The sequence below is a fragment of the Canis lupus genome, chromosome 4, assembly GCF_048164855.1.
Source record: "Canis lupus baileyi chromosome 4, mCanLup2.hap1, whole genome shotgun sequence".
In the NCBI taxonomy this organism is placed as follows: domain Eukaryota; kingdom Metazoa; phylum Chordata; class Mammalia; order Carnivora; family Canidae; genus Canis; species Canis lupus.
In genome coordinates, this window is record NC_132841.1 from 21365076 (window position 1) to 21378400 (window position 13325).

General features: G+C 53.5%; 1 protein-coding gene across 1 annotated transcript; it reads right to left on the reverse strand.

Annotated features, from left to right (window-relative positions):
• Positions 1 to 1115: 1115 nt before the first annotated feature.
• Positions 1116 to 2450, reverse strand: NEUROG3 (neurogenin 3). Its single transcript, XM_072822857.1, has 2 exons — positions 2241 to 2450; positions 1116 to 2060 (listed from the first exon to the last, which is right to left on the reverse strand). The coding sequence occupies exon 2, from the start codon at positions 2057 to 2059 to the stop codon at positions 1412 to 1414; it is 648 nt and encodes a 215-aa protein (XP_072678958.1). The 5' UTR covers position 2060; positions 2241 to 2450; the 3' UTR covers positions 1116 to 1411.
• Positions 2451 to 13325: the final 10875 nt, after the last annotated feature.

The window sequence follows — 13325 nt, forward strand, 5'->3', positions numbered from 1 at the left end:
TTAGAAAACATGCTAGCGCTCTAAGCACCCTGGGAACATTCCTGGGATGCCCAGTCAACTTTCAGTGTTTCTGAGGGCTCTGACCCTGTGGTCAGGCTACTACTCTTCCTCCCCAAATGCACTAGTCACTCTAAATCCAGGCTAGTGGTGTAGGGGCAAGGGTCAGCAGCGCCAGCAAGTATCCCTAGTTGGAGACTTGTCTTTCACCTAAACCACTCTTTGGAATATGACAGTTCACTGCCCTATAAATAAAATTGGGAACTGGACCAATGTTTTCTTAAGAGCCCTCCAGCTCTTACTTTCCATACAGGTTTAGCTGACTTGCCCTGAGGACACTACCTGCTCTGCTTCCAGCCTAGGGCCACAGCCTCTTAGCTCAAGTCAGAGAAGGGGCTCAGACCCCCCAGAATGTTTCATATTTCTCCTTGGACTGAGGCCTACCACTGCCCCAGCCAGGGGGCTGTGACCCTCCCCTCTGCATAGTCGAGTTACCTAACTGAGGCTTCTTGAGGGTACTTTTTTTATTGGCTCAAAATCTCATTCACCAGTCTCTAAATAATCTTATGTACAAAAAATAGACTTTCCCCCCTGCTGTGAAATCTCATCAATAAATACAAACGTGTAAAGGAGGGAGGGGAGGCATATAATATACCATACCAAAATTCACTTCAAAAGATATCATATAATTTACAGTCTGATTTTTTCTTTTTCTTCTTTTTCTTTTTCTTTTTTTTTCTTTTTAAAAGAAGGGCGCTTCAGGTCGCAGCGGGAGAGTTCCCCAGGCGGACAATCTCTTTCCCAGTTCACAGCCTGGTCTCCCTCCCCTCGGGAGGGCAATGGCTCCCAAAAGTGCACGAGAGAAGGCAGAGGATCACCTTCCTGGATTAAGGCAGCGAAGCAGCCAGAAACCAGGACTTGATAGGGACTGGAGGAGAAGAAGGTCCGCTGCGTCTTTGGAGAAGAAAGCAAACGGTGAAAGATCAAATACTGAGTTAAATCACATTGGTGGAGGATTGGTAAGAGACAGACCCACAGACTTGAGTGAGGGTAGGGTGGCTGGAGACAGGGGGTGTCTCGGGCTGCGTGCGTAGAGCTAGCATCCTCTTCTTCTTTGCATGAGACTTCGTCTTTGCATGAATGAGGGTAGGGTGGCTGCAGGGAGGGGGACGTGCGGAGGCTGCAATGCTGGCCTGCGCGGGCAGCACCAGAGGGCTGGAGTTGGCGCGGCGCGGAGGATGGGGATGGAATGCAGCCTGTCACCCTCGTGGGCGCCCGGGGTTCACCGGGTGTTAGCGAGCCCGAGCCTGGAGGAGCAAGTTCGCACCAGGGCCGCCGCAGCGCGGTGTCCCTGACGGCCTCCGCCCCCTCCCTCTGTCCCAAGCACCCACCGCCCAGTGGCCGACAGGCCCCTTCATAGGAAGTCTGAAAAAGCGAGGGCGCCGGGGCGCAGACTGGCAGGGGAGGCAGGGGCCTGCAGCCCGGGACGCTCCTCCAGCGAGGCGGCGGGGCTCAGGCTGCCCGCCTGGGAGACCGGGGAGTAGAGGGAGCCCCAGTCTCCCGGGGAGCCGCCGTCCTGGCTGCCCAGCTCCCCGCAGGGCAGCGCGGGCGCCTCCAGCCCGTAGAGGCTGTGGTCCGCTATGCGCAGCGCCTGCGTCAGCGCCCAGATGTAGTTGTGCGCGAAGCGTAGCGTCTCGATCTTGGTCAGCTTGGCATCGTCCGGAAAGGTGGGCAGGACACCGCGAAGCGCGTCCAGCGCCGAGTTGAGGTTGTGCATTCGATTGCGCTCGCGGTCGTTGGCCTTCTTGCGCCGGCTGCGTCGCTGCTTGCTCAGAGCCAGCTCGCTCTTGGGCCGGCTGCGCCCGCCGCGCCTGGTCCGGAGCTTCCTCGAGGCCCCTCGGCAGCCGCCCCCTTCCTCCTCGGCGCCGTTGCCCCGCGAGCGAGCGGGGCTGGGCGGAGCGGACGCAACGCAGGCCCCTTCGTCGTCCGAGGCGCCCGGGAAGGACCGCTCAGTCTCGTAGGTCCCTTGGACAGTTGGCGCACCCGAGGGATGAGGCGCCATCCTGCGGCAGGGTAAAAGGTCGCAGTAAGCGTGGGTCGGCCACCGGGGCGCAGTTCCCTATCCCGGGGCCAAGAGGGGGTGGGGGGTGGGGGGTAGAGAAAGAGCCACCCCGCCCCCGTCCCGCCGGATCAGAGGACCCCTTTCCCCCTCCACCCGTCGCTCTGTCGCCTCCAGGTGTTACCTTGTTCGCGCGCGCAAAAGGGGAGAGAAGGGGGCAGCGAGATCAATGGTTAGGATGAGCCGGCCTTTCCGTCTGCAAGCGCAGCGCAGACGCAGGTGCCGCTGCCTGGACGTTTCCCCAGCCCTGGAGAAGCCAAACGCAAAGGGGTCCCGGGCCACCGTGGCTGTCTTTGGCGCGGCTGCGAGACCATTCGGATTTTCCGAGCCGCCAGTCGTGTGCCCCTTGGCACGCTTTATCTGCTCGGCCGGGGCCCGGAGCGTGCCTGCCCCGTTGCTGCCCGAGCGGCCGGCCAATCAGCGCCGGGGCCAGGGGGCCGCGCCACGCGAGCCCGCTCCTCCCCCGCGGGGCACAGCTGGATCCCGGACAAAGGGCCGGGGTCGGGGGAGGGGAGCGCCGCTCTATTTGCTCTCTCCCCGCGGGCTCCGTCCCAGCAACTCTCGGTTCCTCAAAGAGCCTCGCCCAGGGAGAGGAGCCTCGTCTGGCTCGCGTCTGGCCGCCCCAGACCGCTTTGCTCCTACTCTGTCTTTCCTTGGCACCTGCCCAGAACCTCTTTTGATACCCCAAAGAGGGCTTTGGGGAGCCTATGGGCTTGGTCGATCTCCATATGTTACACATGGGGACATTAAGGCTCAGAGAAGGTGGCAGTTTGCCCCAAATCACTGGGCCAGAGATAAGACAAGGCGCAAGTTGCCTGGACTACCAGCTTCGAGGAGTGTCCACTAATTCCCCAGGTGACCCTGCTGTCCTGCTCTGCTGGTCAGGCCAGGAAACTCATGGGGTGATGTTTCCCTGACCCTCTCCTTTCTGGCAGGGGGCACAGGACAACCACACAGAAAGATTGTGCCTAGTCCCTGCCACTTAGAGTCCTTCGCTGGGGGTCAGGAGCCACCCTACCTCCTACCACCTTGTCCCGTGATGATGCTCCTCACTCCTCAGAGGGAAGCACTGAGAACATCTCCTCCCAATCTCCTAGTGGGAACCCAAGAAATTTCCATCGGGTCCCAGAGGCGGAGGGTGGCCATGGTGGGACCTCCCAGGGACATTCCACCACTAGCCATCGTGGACAGCCCCCTCACATTTGAGCCAGGGCCTAAGGGGGAAGGGCCCAGGTGAGAATGGGCCAGGAGAGGGCCAGGAACTCGAAACAAGGCCTTGTCTTTTAAACACTCTTAGTGTGCTGGAACTGTGAGAAGCAGACCACTTCTTTCCTCCCTCTGTCCTCCTGTCCAATCACAGCTGGGCCAGCCAGCGCCTGGTGCTAGGCAAGGATCCGGCGAGCCCGGATCGGAGCCCGGGCAGGGACCCTGAAGGCCCCTGTTAGCGCAGTCGGAAAGTGAGACCAAACGCATCATCCCTCCTTTCTTCCCCAACCTTCCCTTTTGTCCTCGCCTCGGACACCCCCGTGGTCTTCTGCTTCCGGTCACTCAGGGTGAGGGGTCGAGGTTTCTGCTTCTCTCTTGACTACAACGTGTCTGGTGGGGGGGTGAGGGGACAGCCAAGGGGGGGAAGACTGGGGCCTGGGTTCTGTCTCTGCAGGCTGCGAAGGCTTCACTCTCTAGTAGATCCAGACACCCAGTGCCTGCCGGAAACTGGCGGAGAGGGGCTGGACCCTGCTGGGAAACTGAGGGGATGGGGTGGAGGGTCAAGGTAAGTCTGCGGATCTGCCCTAGTGACTACCTCTCCACACCTGCCCTGGCTGCTTAGAGGGTGCAGTGACCTCCTAGGCAGAGAGAGGTGGGATGTGCTAGGGAGCCAGGGAGAGAGGGCTCTAGGGCTGTATGGGGATGGGGGCGCTGTCCTCCCCATCTCAGCTGTTGTGCTGCTAAGCAGATGACCCTTCCCTTAATACCTTCCCACTGAAGCTAGGGGTCAGGCTCTGGAGCAGCAAAGGGTATGAGACTCTGGGATTCCACATTTTTTGCTACTGCTTCTCCTTCAGGTCACAAATTGCTCCAAATCTGTGTTTTAGTTCGAAGGATGAGAACCCAAGGCCCGTTTTGCAGATGGGTAAGTCAAGGTCCAGAAGGGGAAGAGACTCACCCAAGGTCACAAACAAGTTCTAGAAGAACCACATAGAACCCATGTCCTAAGACTCCTTGTTCTAGATTCTCCCTTGTACCTGCTGTCTCTTCCTGATAGGGGGGAAAATACATATATTTTTCAAGGCAAAACCAGACACCTCAAAGTGTAGAAAATAGAAGTTCTGTATCTGTGAGGAAGGCAGCATCAGAGTAGAAAAGGGGTAGAGGCCCCATCTCCCATGCCAAGGGGAGCCATTGTCCATGCATGCTCCATCTGTCTACTTTCCTGCCCCATACACCAGCCTTGCTTGATTTCTATCATCCTGCAAGTTATGAACTGACAGGAAACCCAAAGCATGCTTCCCGAGGGCTTCGGGATCCAGCAGCCCCCCTCCAGTGTGCAAGCCCTGGTCATAAGGGATCAAAACACCCCGATGAACCCCAGGAAGCTTGAAGAGCAGCTGGAAACCAGGATTCTCATCCAGCAGTGGCCCTCAGATAAAAGGCATAAAAGGCAAGGGTGGCTTTGCTTGGCTCCGTTTTGCCTGAAGCGACTAATGGGTACTGCCAAGAGCTACACGGTGAACTTCCTGCCCCAGAGAAGATTCTGGGCATTTTTGGGAGCTTTCTTAATTGGGAGGCAATCTAGGACCCACTTGGAATTCTTATCCAGCTTCCCCAGAGCACCTCCAGCCCAGGGCTCTCCAGGTCTTGCAGGCAGCCACCACAACTGCTTTGCGCAAAAAATAGGGCGAGGAGCGCACAGCGGCCAGGAGCACCGGGCTCCTTGAGGGACGGAACAATTCTCCGCAGCCCTATTTCTGGCCAGAAGGGCAGGGCTGGAGGTCACAGAGTCCTGGGGGATTAGAGACCAAGGACCCACGTCCTCCCCCTCTGCTGTAGGGGACGCACAGACCTCTCTCCAAAGTCAATACCTGTGCTTTTGGCGGCGGAGGCGCAAGCAGTGACAACTCAGTGCGCGCCGGCGGTGTTTGTGAAACGGCCCTTCCAGCGGGGAGCAGAGCCGGTCCCTGAAGCCCCGGGCCCGCCACCGCCTCTAAGGCCTCGGAGTCGCGCGCGCCTCTACCCTCTGAGACCTGAGCAGGCCTGGTGGCCGAGGCGGCCCAGGAGACAGGCGACAGCCTGACGCCTGGAGACCACGGGCAGAGTGGAAAAGAAGGAAGGCAGCGGTCCGCCCTACCGCCTTCCTGTCGCCCGGGGGGGACACTCAGCAGTGCCTGGGGGCTCTTTGAGAAACAAGCGAGAGCGAGGGGGGCCATAGGAAGCTGAATAGCTAATGGCTTGCCAGAGGAGGGGGCTTCTTTCTCTCGCCTTCGCCTGGGCCCTGAAAGAGGGGAAGACAAAAATCTGGCGAGCGAGCTGCCTGGGCCGAGACTGGCCACTTCAAACAGCCCTTCAAACAAAAGGAGACGATGAAAAGAAAGCCCCACCTGTCTCCAGTGTTTGCTAAAATAATAATAAATAGATTTCGTTTAATAAATAATTACAAGAGATTGTAAAGTGGAGTGCTTTGGAAAACATCTACCGCGGGAGTCCCGCAGCCAGCCGTCACCTGCTCCCAAGGCGGACAACTTTATTGTTAAGCCACCCCCCAACTAGTTTGCCTCTGATAAACTCTCCCTCGTTTTCACAATGACTGTTTACTCATAGTTAGCACAATATTACCTTTGCCGTGATAAACCCAGAGGGGGGAGACCTGGCCCCTGGCCCCTGGGCACACCTGTCCCAGAAGCTGACACATGGATTTGGCACCGGGCAGGCCTCCCCCCGGGGGCCCTGCCTCCGTGTACATTGGCCCAATTGCCACCCATTTATAACAGGTTGGCTGCAAGGCCTATCTCGGTCCTATTTGTCTTCTTTTATTGAAAGCATATGGTCTCCAGGGGCTCACCAGCCCCATATTTCATCTGCCGGGAGCTGGGGCGCTTCCGCAGGCTGGTGCTGCCCGGCGCGCTGCTCCCCACTCAACGGCTGCCGCGCCAGCTGAGGGGATGGTGGAGGTGGGGTGGGGAGAGATAAGGCGGGCTCCTCGTTCGCGTTGGGAGAGAAGCCATGCCCTCAGAGACTCCTCCTCCCCGGGCGCAGAGACCTCGTGCGCTCTTGAATGGGTGGCTGGTTCTTTTTCTTGGGTAGGTGAGAGGGCGCCATATGCCACCCCCCAGGGCGTAGGAGGGAGCTCCAGCCCAGGGAGCCCGCGAACAAAAGGAAGAGAGGGCCCGGGACCTCGGGAGCGCTCTGGGTCTTTATTCCCAGATCCCCCTCCCTGCCCAGGGCCGCCTCCCCCCCCCATGTCCGTAGCTCGCGCGCAGCGCCTGGAAACAAAGTGTCCACATTATCCCAGCCGCCAGCGGAGACAGTGAATGCGTGAAAAGGTGCATTGCGCACCAAGACACCTGTTGGAGCGGCGCCTCTTCTCAGCGCCTCTCTGTTCTGCCCTGGGTCAGCAGGGAGTGGGGGGTGGGAGGAGGGACAGATACTGTGATTTGTGGCGACATATGTTGAGCAGATTGGTGTGTACTCTTCACAGGGACACACGCACCCTCGCTCCCATACACACCCCGAGAGAAGGAGCAGCTGCTCCCCTCACCTTCTCCCGACATAATACCTGGGCCAGGCGCTTTGGCGTCGCCTTTTGAGACTCCAGCTCTCCCCCACCCCCTCTGCCTTCCGCCCCCACCTGCCGCCCCAGTCTTGGCAGCTTCGCTGTAGGACGTTATTGTCAAATTTAACAGATGCACGTTTGTTCCCAGCGCCCGGTCTCAAACACACGCACACACGCAGGCATCCACAGAAAACGCGACCAATGTCACAGATGCGGAGCGCGAGATGTCCATATGCCCGGCTCCGCGCCTGCCCGGGCTGGGGAAAAAAACAGGACTGTGTGATTTTCCCTCCCCAGCCCGGAAGAAACGGACACCGCCGCGGCCGCCGGGGAGGCCACTCCACGCGCCCGTAACTTTGCGCCTGCCCTAGGGCGCGAGGGCGCACGGCGGCGGCGCGGCGCTGGGAGCCCCGAGGGCGCACGGCTGCAGGCGCCAGCGCCGACTGGGGAGCCGGCGGGAAAGGGGCTCCTGGCTGGAGCGGAGAGGGCCAGAAGCTCTGGAGGCGCCGGTAGGACACTGCCTGACCTCTGGGCTTCCTAATTCCTGAGCGGTGAAGACGCCTCAGTCTTCCGGGGATTCCCAGGAGCGGGCATCCACCTGCGGCGCACGGGGGCAGGCCCGTACCCCTGGAGGAGTCCATCTGACGCCCTTCTGTCCCCTTACCTCCGTGGCGGGTGGCATGCAAGTTCACGGAGCTGGGCTTTACTAACAGAACGTCATGAGAAGAGCACGGGATGGAGGCTGGAGGCCTGGCTCTGCCACTATCTTTATGCCCCCGGAGCAACTTATTTCACCTGGACCTGCTTCCCATCTATTAAAGGAAAAAGCTGGGAAAAAAGAAACATGTCATTTTCCTTTCAAGTTTTGCAAAATTTGGGAATCTGGGATATCAGTGGGTCTTAGACTGCAGAGGAGGGAACCCAGAGAGAGTGTACCCTCTCCCCTAATTCTCCCCTAATCCCCACACTGTTGCTGAGTTACTGGCCAAAGGGCCTTTCACCCAGGGTTGAGGTGGGGTGATGGGGATGGTAGTGAGGAAAGTCAGGTACTGAGGAGTTTAGGAAGCTGTCCTCTGTCCCCTCCATCTTCCAACTCTTGGGGCACAGGCAGCGTTTGGGAGCCCTGTGACACTCAGTGACAGCATGCCTGCTGATACCAGGCTGTCAGACCTTCGTTCCTTCCAGTGCTGAGGTAGAGCCAGGAAGCTGGGTGGTGGGTATGTGGCTCTTAAGCCTCTTACTCTTTCTAGGCCTCTTTTAGGAGAAAAATGTCCTCCTCCCACCCCTGGTGTGACCTTGGATGAGCTTTGCTTATTCCCTCATCCTTACATACATTTTTATTTTCCATGTGTTTTTGACTGAATTATGATGCTGACATTTCTAAGAGCCACTGGCCCAGGGCAGGGGACATTCTTCTTTGGGAAAAATCTCCTCTGTACAAGTCAGGGGAGCCCTCTGCTTGGTGGTCCCTCTGTTTCCTAGTCATGATGCCCCCTTCCCACCCATCGCCAGGGCCATGGGGATTGTGTCCCGGCAACAGCAGTAAGTACCAAAGGGTGTTGGAATTGCTACGAACTGGGGGGAAGGGCAGAAGAAATCTATCCACCTTACTTCTTTAGGTCACCTCGGGTAAAATACTCATCCCATTTCCAGTTATCAGATTGGGAAGGATGGAAGGAGGGGGGGGAATGGTGGGACCAATAATTCTAGACTAATTTAGTGGAGAAGCAATAGAGTGTAATGCAATGTGGTTTCCCACACAGTACTTACTAACTTTAAGATCTATATGGAACTTTGAAGGAGGCAGATCACCCTCTCACACAATCTGCAGGGGAGCTGGGAAGAGATTTTCCTAATTCTCAGTTTAGGCCTGAGCATTCTGAGGATCAAATCACGTTCAATCACAGAGTTGAGGACTGGAAATCCTCTTCCCTCAGGTCCACTCCAGCTGGCTGGCAGAGAATCTTCATTTTGTCACCTTCCCCGGCCCCCTACCCACTACCCACACTCCAGGATCTCTGTCCTGCCACCCTCTGGAGCCCTATGGAGGTGGGCAGGTCTGTCAGGGTCTTGGGGGTACAGGAGCTGAAGAGTTTGGGAGCAATAAATAATGGAGCCATTCCCCTCCGAATGGCTTCCACAAGCTTCTTCAAGCTCCCCATCAATGCTGTGGAGCCAGGGCCAGATTTACAGGGCATTGAGAGTGCGTATTTTCTTCAATTTGATGCCAAGGCACCGCACTTGCCTCACTCCAGCCCCAGCTCTGCTTTGAGGGTAATGAGCTTCATATTGCCCCTTGCTTTGACCTGAAAGCAGGTGGTCCCAGTTTTTTTTATTAGGTGGCATTATCAAAAAAAGTATTTTAGGCACACTTTTCAAAAACATCATGGTATGTTATTATATATAATAATAATACGTTATAATAGCTACTTATTATTCTTCACATATTACATACAACATAAAACATACGCAAAATAGGATTTATTGTAAGTTATGGATGTCTTCCTGTACCAGGCAGTAAAAGTAGTGGAGAAGAAAATGCACCCTGGATTCCAATTTGGACTTCCACACCTAGTAGTAGCTGTGTTAACTTTAGCCTATTGACTTCACTGAAGCATCTTCATTTTCTCACCTATAAAATGGGGGATAAGGGCACCTGGGTGGCTCAGTCAGTTGAGTCTGACTGTTGGTTTTGGCTCAGGTCATGATCTCAGGCTCATGAGATCAAGCCCCACATCAGGCTCCACGCTTAGTGGGGAGTCTGCTTGGGATTCTCTCTCTCTCCCTTCCTTTTTTTTTTCTCTCCCCCTTCCCATGCTTTCCCTCTCTTTCTAAGATAAATAAATCTTTAAAAAATAAAATGGGGGATAATAATAAAATACCTACCTCATGGGGCTTAAATGATTTAATTCCTGTAAAGCAATCACCATGAACATGTAGTAAGTGTTCAATCATTTTTTAATACAATTGTTGATGACATAGACATTATAAAACATACCTCCAAAGAAATTTGCACCCATGAAACAAAAATAAATATAACTAGAAATTCTAATATGTGACTCCTCTTGTGCTCTCCTCTCCAGGCAACCCGATTTGAATCCTTAACCATCTGCCATCTTAAGCAACTGCGATCGCAGAATCATCAACAGTTAGGACTCAGGTCTGTTTATTCAGCACATTCTCACCCATTAATATTTCTCATCAAATCAGTGAGGCAGCATGGTCAGAGATCAGCATCCCATTTTACATATTAGCAAACTGTGGCTTTAGAGAGCTGATGTGACTCACCCAAGGGCACCAGTTTGTATGGTAGACAGGGAATAAGAATCTAGGTCTTCTAATCCCAAGTCTATGCCTCATCCACCCTAGCTCTTTGATATGTTGTGAGTCTCACACTCTGTGAGCTGGTTGTAGCACCCATCCAGTTAGACTCTTGCAGAACAACTACCAAAAAAGGCAGTGTGGACTAATCAATGAAGCCAGCTGGTGGTGTGTGCATATGGCTCATTTACTCTTGTCCACCAGAAACCATAGCGGGCTTCGAGGTAACCTGGCATGTAACCTTATTTGATGGGTGGGGTACAATTTGTAGATGCAAGTGTGGAACAGAGCACTTTTAAGCAGAGCTTCAGGTAGGCACAGGAAACTACAAATCAAATTCCTGTCAATGCAATTGCCCAGATACCAAGATGGCCTGGGTCAATTGGGCACACCTTACCTCTGTCTCATAAATGTTTATGAAGGGTCATTATGAGAAGGTGGTGGCCAGCTGTTCTTCACAGTCACAGAGATTAGACTATGGGAAGTGGTTTCAATCGGAAAAGCAGGGATTTAGGCTATTTAGGGTTTAAGATGACTATTGAGTTTTATAGAACACACTTAAGGATTCACCTACTCCATAAGCCCTTCAAGACATGACCACTTTGTAGCAAGACCACTGCTACAATTCCTAACCTGTCTGACTTGAGAGGAACATCAGTCCCCTCCTAAAAAATTATAGCACAATAGCACAAATGCATCACCATTGTTTTGTGAGAAGTACCAAGAACCAGAAGGTTAGGGTTGAGGAAGACCTTCACTGGCCTCTAGTCCCCAACACTAAGTTGACAAATGATTGGAAACTGAAGCCCAGAAAGGAAACATGTCTAGTCCAAGGCCACGCTGCATGGTAGCCAAGTCAGAACCTGAGTCTCTTCCCACTAGTCCATGATCAAGCCCCAGACGCCTTGCTCTGAGTTGATCTCTTTTGGTATCCTTCTTTCTCTACTTGGTATGTGGAGGTCTTTTGTCCTGCATCTCCCTCAAAAGAGGATGAGGTCCTTGAGATCAGGAGCTGTGTCATGTTGAGCATTTCGCAGGGACATTGAAAATAATGGGTCTCTGATAGAGATTGGCTTAATGAACCCATGAAGGTGAAGGTTATGTGAGACCTGGGGATCTGGGCAGCCAGCAGGAGGCTAGCAGGATGTGAAATGAGTGGAAGTGGCTGATCAGACCCCATGGGTGCTGTAAACTCTGATGAAGCTGATGGAGTCAAGCCTGTGGGGCTAATGGAAGCAGAGAAGGGAAGGCACATCGTTCCCTTTGAGGGCACAACCTGGAAGCTGTATTCATCTGCACATTGGCTAGTGCTTAATTACATGATTTCATGTGGGGATGCTGGGAAGTGGAGTCTGAAGTCTGGATGACCATATGCCCAGCAATCAACTGGAAATCTATCACCACTGGTCCTTACTGTACTTAGTTTTTGGAAAATATGAACTTTTCCTAGGACTACAGTGGAGATCCTCAGTGTAATATCCATCCCTACTCCCTCATTTCAGTTTAGGGGGCTCACAAAGTTTGTGAATCCCAGAAGATGGTAGGCAACATTCTGTGCGTGCATCCACCTTTCTGAGGAGAAGATTCAGTTTCATTTGGTCATCTAAGGGGTTCATGGTACCTTTCCCCAAATACTAAGAATTTGTGGTCTGAAGGTTGCTGAGCAATTTTGGGCAAGTCATGCAATCTTTCTGATTTATTTATTTATTTATTTATTTATTTATTTATTTATTCATTCATGAGAGACACACAGAGAGAGAGAGGCAGAGACACAGGCAGAGGAGGCAGAGGGAGAAGCAGGCTCTACACAGGGAACCCGATGTGGGACTCGATCCCAGGACTCCAGGATCATGCCCTGGGCTGAAGGCAGACGCTCAACCGCTGAGCCACCCAGGCGTCCCTTTTCTGCTTTTTCTGAGAATTCTTTTCTACAGAGATATGCTGAGGCTTTGAGTGAATGATGAATTTTGAGTACAAGTTACGACAGAACAAAATGAAGGCCTTTCTGTCATTTAACATGTATTTCCTGAGGTCTAAAGTGTGCCAAGTTCTGGAGTCAGCACTAGGTTTAAATCCAGTCCTTGCCTCAGGAGTCCAGAGTCTAGTGGTGAGAGGGGGTACAATGACATTTACAGGAATTACAGAACACTTTTGAGCCTACTGTTCCAGAGTACACCCTCCTAGTAGCCTTGGAGTCTGCACATTTAGCAAATACCTCAGATACTTTTGATATAAAGCCAGAGCTGGGGCCAGACCAGAGATGACTAGCTTATAAGCCTTTTTTCTTTTCTTTTCTTTTTTTTTTAACTCAGGTGAGACAGAAGGAGAGAAAGAGGCAGACACACAGGCAGAGGGAGAAGCAAGCTCCATGCAGGAAGCCTGACGTGGGACTCGATCCCGGGACTCCAGGATCATGTGCTGGGCCAAAGGCAGGCCCTAAACCGCAGCCACCCAGGCACCCAGAGCTTACAAACTTTTGATGAGGTCACTACAGACCAAGATGCAGGAACCAAGGCTGAATCCTGGGCTCTGGGTTCTAACTCCAGCTCTGTCAGAGCACCTGGATGGCTCAGTCAGTTAAGTGTCTGCCTTTGGCTTAGGTCATGATCCTGAGGTCCTGGGATCGAGCCTTGCATCATGGTCCTTGCTTAGTGGGGAGTCTGTGTCTCCCTCTCCTTGTCATTCCCCTACCTCTGCTCCTGTGTGCGCTCTCTCTCAAATAAATAAATACAATCTAAAAAAAGTTAACTCCAGCTCTGTGGAACTGTAGACTGCTCTTCTTTGTTAGGTGGGAATTATCACCCACTCATCCATGGAGAGGCAAATAAGGAATGATCAGGAGCAGATTCTGGAGCCAGCCGGTAGATTTGAATCAAAGCTATGTATAGATCTTATGCTCTTTGTGATATTGGACAATTTGTCTAATTTCTCTGGCCTTGATTCTTTTATCTATAAAATGGAGGCAGTAATAGTATTCACCTACAGGTGAATAAGGTTGTTATTGGATTAAATGAGCTACTAGACATCTAGAACTTAGAATAGTGCCCAGGTCATAGCAAGGCTGATGCTATGTTGAGGGTTACTGTGTACTGGTCTTTGAGAGAGATACACAGGAGGGCA

What these genes read in the sequence shown, in the direction of transcription:
- NEUROG3 (XM_072822857.1), bottom strand. Translation starts at nt 2,059, where the DNA reads ATGGCGCCTCATCCCTCGGGTGCGCCAACTGTCCAAGGGACCTACGAG.